The sequence below is a fragment of the Scomber scombrus genome, chromosome 7 (genome assembly GCF_963691925.1).
Source record: "Scomber scombrus chromosome 7, fScoSco1.1, whole genome shotgun sequence".
Lineage (NCBI taxonomy): Eukaryota > Metazoa > Chordata > Actinopteri > Scombriformes > Scombridae > Scomber > Scomber scombrus.
This window is the reverse complement of record NC_084976.1, coordinates 18,096,638-18,103,214: the sequence shown is the minus strand read 5'-3', so window position 1 is coordinate 18,103,214 and position 6,577 is coordinate 18,096,638. Positions and strand designations below refer to the sequence as shown.

Sequence of the window (6,577 nt, the reverse complement as noted above, 5' to 3'; positions counted from 1 at the left end):
ATTGAACCTCCAGCTTTGAGTTACTGTATAGACCTTAATAATCCCATTACCTGCAGGGCAAGTCATATTCACAGACCCTCTCAATTAAAAAAGTGAGTAAGTACATGATAAAATGATACAGGATGACTCGTGTGACAACAGACAATATCATGTAATCTGCAGGACTTAATCAGCAGAGAAGCATGAAAGGTAAATTGTAGCTATAGGTCAGTTTTTCCCCTGTTCTCAGTATCTGATTGACTCAAACACGCACAGTATCTCGCTCTTCAGAGGAGTATTCATTTCACTGCATTTCTCACCCACTCTCTCTCTCTCTCTCTCTCTCTCTCTCTCTCTCTCTCTCTCTCTCTCTCTCTCTCTCTCTCTCTCTCTCTCTCTCTCTCTCTCTCTCTCTCTCTCTCTCTCTCTCTCTCTCTCTCTCTCTCTCTCTTCCTTTCTCCTTCTTTCCCTGCTCTGCCACTGTCGGCATCACACTCCCTCCACTTCTTTTCTACAACCTCTCTTCCCCTTCAGACCCCTGTCTCTACATCTCTGTCTCTCTTCTACTCTCATCATCCCCCATCGCCTCTCTCTTCCACTCTTTGTCTGTTGATACAGAGGAATGCAGTATGTGGCAAGCTGTGGCTCTTTGGCTGTTGGTACTTGGGACTCTGCTCCGTGGTGAGTGACTTTCACTTATGCTTTGAGCGAGACTGTGCTCGAACAAGTGTGCATTTTCTACCTGTGCTGTGTATATGTATGTGCTCTTGCATGTTTTATGCAAGTCGAGCACACTGTAGAGAGAGTAGCTCTTTTAGTAGTAGCTCTCACCAAGAGTCTGATGAGAAGGCAACAATATGGAGTTCAATCATCTTTACTGCAGATTACAAAACTGAGTATTGTATTTTTTTTACTGATAAGACTAAACTATAATAGATAGATAGATAGATAGATAGATAGATAGATAGATAGATAGATAGATAGATAGATAGATAGATAGATAGATAGATAGATAGATAGATAGATAGATAGATAGATAGATAGATAGATAGATAGATAGATAGATAGATAGATAGATAGAGCCAGAGAGCAGAAGAGGGTGGTGATGAGGCAGTTAGTGGTTAATTTATATGGCTGGAAGTTGGAGACACTGGGGACTATTAATCTGAATTATAGGCATACCATCTGGAGAGTCATATTGATATTAATTAAGGAGTACAAAGTGAATATAGATTTGACACTGCATAGTGAGTGCATAAATCTTACACCATTTATTATGCCACTCCCATGTGGTTTGAAGAGCAGCAGGTACTGTTTGTCTTCAGAACAGGCATTTTGCTGTTATTTTAGGTGTTTTGTGGGTTTTAGCTCTCATTGTCGTGAGTGCTGAGTCTGTCTGTCTGGGGTGTTTCAGTGTTTAATGGCCCCACTATTTCCTGCTTGGAATGGAACTGACATTTTTATGGTGGAGAAAAGTCTCTGACTGTCTGCTGGTGATCAATCAGAAATGTAATTGATTAACGGGGAATCTGTCTCTCTGCTCTCCTATCTCTTTCTCTCTGTTTCCTTCTCTTGTCCTGTGTCGACTTTACTATGTATTTGTGCAACATCTTTAAAACATGACCTTTTCCTATGGTCCTTGTTTTAACCTTCTTTGGATCATGACTTCCCTCCCTCTGTTTGTTTTTTTCTTCTTTTCCATGTACCTGGCCAACAATCTCGACATCACTTACTCTAAAACTATCCTTCTATCACTGTTAATCACACTGTTTTTCAGCTTTTCCTCTGACTTCAGTGCTTTCATCCTGTTTGTACTGGCCCAGCTTTCTCTTTGTAACTGTCAGTTTTTGCCCTTGCTCTTATTTTGTCATTAGACTCACTAATGATGGTGATTTTTGTAAACAATTAAAAAAGTGGTTTTCAACCCAGTGTTCCTGTTTGGGCCCTGATGAAGGTGTAAATCAAAAATCGGGCTTTGATTTAGCACGATGCTGTTTAAACAAATAAGAAGTTGGTGAAACAAACAAATATGTGTGCGGTCCACCTACTTCCACTGACATCCCTCTTCTCTACCCACTATTAACCCCCCTTATCCTGCCCTGTTCAGTATCAATGCAGGGTCCTCACCAGCGCTTTCTGCTCAGGGAGCTGCTAAGAGACTACAACCCCATGGAGAGGCCGGTGGCCAACGATTCTCAGACCCTCACTGTTCAGTTCTCCTTTACTCTGATGCAGGTCATGGATGTGGTATGCATACATACTCACATTTTCAAGTCTATCTTAACACATTATGTGTCCATATATACATTCAAAAGGTGAATGGCTTTAGTTCATAATTAATGTTAATAATTGTTCCTCCTGGCTGTGAAAGGATCCCTTTTGATCTAAGAGATGTAGGAACAAAATCCAAAGTCCTCCTTTTGTATAAGAAAATGCTGTCTGAAGTTCAGCTGAAGTTAATATGAGGCTTCATAAGTCTGAATTAGTCAAATGAAATGGGTATCTTATAAACTTTATGTAATTTTAGTGTGTGTTTCCCTGGACAGTGTGTCCCACTGCAGCAGAGTGATTGTTTCAGCCTCATATGAGTTTAGTTCAAATTCGAAATGCATTTCTTTTTTTATACAGAATGAGGACTGTAGATAGTGCCCCATCTCTGACACTGAATTGCATTGGGAAGCAATCTCTTCAAGGCCATTATGAACAGGAGGAACAATTATAGCTAACAATAACTCTTAAAAAGGACACGAGTCTGTGAGTAAAGTGAGAAACTGTCCTTAGTTTAAAACATAAAACTTATTTCCCTTAATTCCCTTTTTGTTATGCAAGGATGAAAAGAGCCAGATCCTAACTACGAATGCCTGGTTGCAGATGGTGAGTATAATGAATAATAATATGTTATCGATCTGTGCAGTGAAAACTTTCAGGGTCATATCAGAAGACATGTAGACTACTTCAACATTTCTTAAATCATCTTGTTGCTCCAAACACAATCTTGAGCATTGAAGGAATCGGGTACAAGTAACCAAGCTTGTCAATGCCTGAGTGTATTTGTGAATAGCTGAGTGTTTTTTTTGTTCATTTATAATACGAGAGTTGTGTTTGTGTCTCTCAGCAGTGGTACGACCATTACCTTCAGTGGAATCAATCAGATTATCCTGGAGTTAAAAACCTTCGTTTCACTCCTGATCAAGTCTGGACACCTGACATATTACTTTACAACAGGTGTGTGTGGCTTACAAACACACACAAAGACATACACACACTAACTTTGCTGTTGTTGAGCTCCAAACTATCTAAATAACCGCTGTGTTATTGTCCCCCAGTGCTCATGATAAGTTTGATGCAACCTTTAAGACCAATGTGCTGGTTAACTCCAGTGGTTTCTGTGAGTATCTGCCTCCAGGTAAGATTTTATTCATCAGTATTTTGTCCTCAAAACCAAACAGAGTCTTCAATCATTCTACATGCGCACAGTGTCAAGCTGAAGCACATTAATTCAAAGAATGTTTACTGCAATTATATATTTTCTTTTCCACTTACTTCCAGATGGCTGCAACAAAAACAAATTGTATCATGTCTTTGCTCAGCTTCGATTACTTTCCTTTTACAATTAGTTCACGTTTTTCTCCTACCTTCCAAGGAATATTTATCAGCACATGTAACGTGGATGTGCGGTGGTTTCCATTTGACATCCAGCGCTGTGAACTGAAGTTTGGCTCCTGGACATTTGATGGCTGGCTGCTGGACATCCAGATGAAGGAAGCAGATGTGTCAGGGTACATGCCCAACGGAGAGTGGGACCTAGTGGGTGAGACAGGCTGTAAAGGCCCTGCATAACAGTTTGTTGCTTAGTAACTGCAGCCTTTGGCTTACATAAATGAGCACTTTGCTGTACTGTATCTGTACTGTACTAAATAGTCATGTTTACACAACTAATTCGATTTTAGTGTGCCTTACCACCATTTCATTCAGTGAAAACAAAATGACAGTACAGTTTTATGCTTTGAGTTTTTATATGCTTTTATGCACTTACTGTATGGTTCAATGCAGTAAGGCTATACTCAGGGGGAGTAAGGGTGGCATGTTCTGCCATCCTGCAGATACAGTTATTGATTTTCATTAAGCCACTGGTTGTAATAAAATTAGATCTGTCATTCTACACTGTTTCAGCACTCTTTCAGCTGTATCATTTTCCTATGTTAGACTTTTCTACCTGAAAAACATGTTATGGCCATAACAAAAATACAACACTTCCTGAGGTTCTTTATGTGTTATTCCCTTTCTGTGAAGCCTTTAGTGGTGTTATCTGCATTTTAATGTCATCATTGCCTCTCCCTGTCCCCTCAGAGGTTCCCGGTGGTCGTCATGAGGTTTTCTACGACTGCTGTGCAGAGCCCTACCCTGACGTAACCTTTGTGGTGACCTTACGAAGGAGGACCCTGTTCTACGCTCTCAACCTACTCATCCCATGTGTGCTCCTCTCCTCCATGACCCTGCTGGTCTTCCTGCTCCCTGCCAACTCTGGAGAGAAGATCAGCCTAGGTGAGGAATAGTAGATGAGGAAGAATAAAAACATGGTGGGTGATAGTGAGGCAATGAGGAGGTTGAAAACAAACGGTTCATCTGCTACAAAATTTCTAGCTGTGAATTCTACATTCCTTCCTTGCAAAACATCTAGTAGTTCTCTTACAGTCTTTCTCTGCCAACACTTTCTGCCAGCTATACAGTCTATGCAGACACTGTCAGGAATGTTGAGAAGGAGGAAGAAAAATAAGAGAGAAAAGAAAAGGCAGGAGAGAAGATGAAAAAGAAAAGTTGAATGAGTTTTCCTATGAGTGTCAGAAAGACAGATCATTGCAGAGAAATGTCAAGTGTGGCATACCAAGTACATTTTTCCACTAAGCATACTCATGTACTTTTGTCTATTAAGGTTTCTTTCTCTTTTTCTTTGTAACTCATGATTCCCTGGCGCCTTGTGTCTGCCTCCAGGCATCACGGTTTTGCTTTCTCTGACTGTCTTCATGTTGATGGTTGCAGAGATCATGCCTGCCACTTCAGATTCGGTACCACTGATAGGTTAGTTTCTCTCTGTCTATACATGTGCTAATTTGTTTGTGAGTGTTGGAGTGGTGGATTTTTGGGACAGTGATGATGTTAATTTCATACATATTGAAAGCACCTTACTGTCTGCCTCAGGTCAGTACTTTGCAAGCACCATGGTGATTGTAGGGATGTCAGTCGTAGCCACAGTCATCGTCCTTCAGTTCCATCACCACAGTCCTGACAGTGGACCCATGCCACGTTGGGTGAGTTGGATCCCTCCTGCTTATCTTTATTTAAAAATGTGCCTGCGTGCCCCTTTTTTGAATCAGTGTCTATCCTTGTCTGACAGGTGAACTTGGTTCTGCTGCAGTGGGTCCCTTGGTTCCTGCGGATGAAGCGTCCAGGTGAGGGGGCAGAACCTTCTCTTCCCTACAGTCAGACAGACTGTCAAAGCAAGTGTCTGTCCTCTCCTACCACCACAACTACCACGACCACCATCCCCACCCTGGTGCCCTCCATCCTCCCCCAGAGCATCAACTCCCTGCAGGCCAGCCTGGCTCAGCTCAACCACCCTCTGTCACACCCAACCCCCCATCGGCCCAACTCCCAAGCTGTTATTCTCCCCAATCACTGCCACAGAGATCCCAGTCCCAATCCACATCCCCAACCCAATGGTCATCTGCCTTACATGGGCTTCCAGACCTTCCAGACCACTGTAGAACTGGAGCCAGTTCAGACGAGCAGAGCCACCAGTTATAGGAGGGGTAGCAGTGGAGTTGGTGGAGGAGATGGAGAAGGAGCAGCAGCAGCAGGAGGGGGAGGACCTGGAAATACAACTATCCATCACCACCTACCATCTGCCAAGTTTGGGAATCCAACACAGGAAACTCCAGTGTCCCCCGAGCCTGACCCATCAACCACATCCTTGGGACCCAGTGGGGCTGGAGCAGGGAGAACAGCTGCCATGCATACCCACAGTGGTGGGGTCCGAGGCAGAGCGGTGGACAACCAGCTCCAGGATCTTCTTGCGGAAGTGCAATTTTTAGTTGAGCGTGTTCGTGAGCAGGATCGGCAGCTCAGTTTGGCGGAGCAGTGGCAGTTTGCTGCAGCTGTCATCGACCGCTTGTGCTTGGTTGGATTCAGTGTTTTCAACATCATCTGTACCATCGCTATCCTCATGGCTGCACCCAACTTTGGAGAAGCACTGTCAAAAGACTTCCTCTGAGAGAAACTGCGATGTCAAGGGATGATACAGATAAAGCATTGTTGGAAGCACAATTGCTGTTGATGACACTGGAACATAAAACAGCAAATATTACCTGTTTAGGAAGCTGGAGTGAACTGTGGCACATTTACATAATTTCAGACACACTACGGTGTATTTTGTTCTCTTTCTGATAGATTGAACCCAATCATGCTCACAGTTGCTGTTCACACATTCTTGCAATGGGTTTTCTGGATGTTTCATTGATATTTGGATGATGGATCATGGACTAGCAGACAAAAGCATCAGTTAATATTTTGTAAGTGTAACAATTGAATTAAATTGTTT

General features: G+C 42.6%; 1 protein-coding gene across 1 annotated transcript; it reads left to right on the top strand.

Moving 5' to 3' along the window:
- The first annotated feature begins 485 nt into the window (after positions 1-485).
- On the top strand, positions 486-6,250 carry LOC133983488 (neuronal acetylcholine receptor subunit alpha-7-like). The gene is made up of 10 exons (XM_062422581.1): positions 486-660; positions 2,087-2,226; positions 2,809-2,853; positions 3,095-3,204; positions 3,306-3,385; positions 3,623-3,790; positions 4,330-4,524; positions 4,972-5,058; positions 5,179-5,288; positions 5,375-6,250. Exons 1-10 carry the CDS (start codon positions 609-611, stop codon positions 6,248-6,250), a joined length of 1,863 nt encoding a protein of 620 aa, XP_062278565.1. The 5' UTR covers positions 486-608.
- Positions 6,251-6,577: the final 327 nt, after the last annotated feature.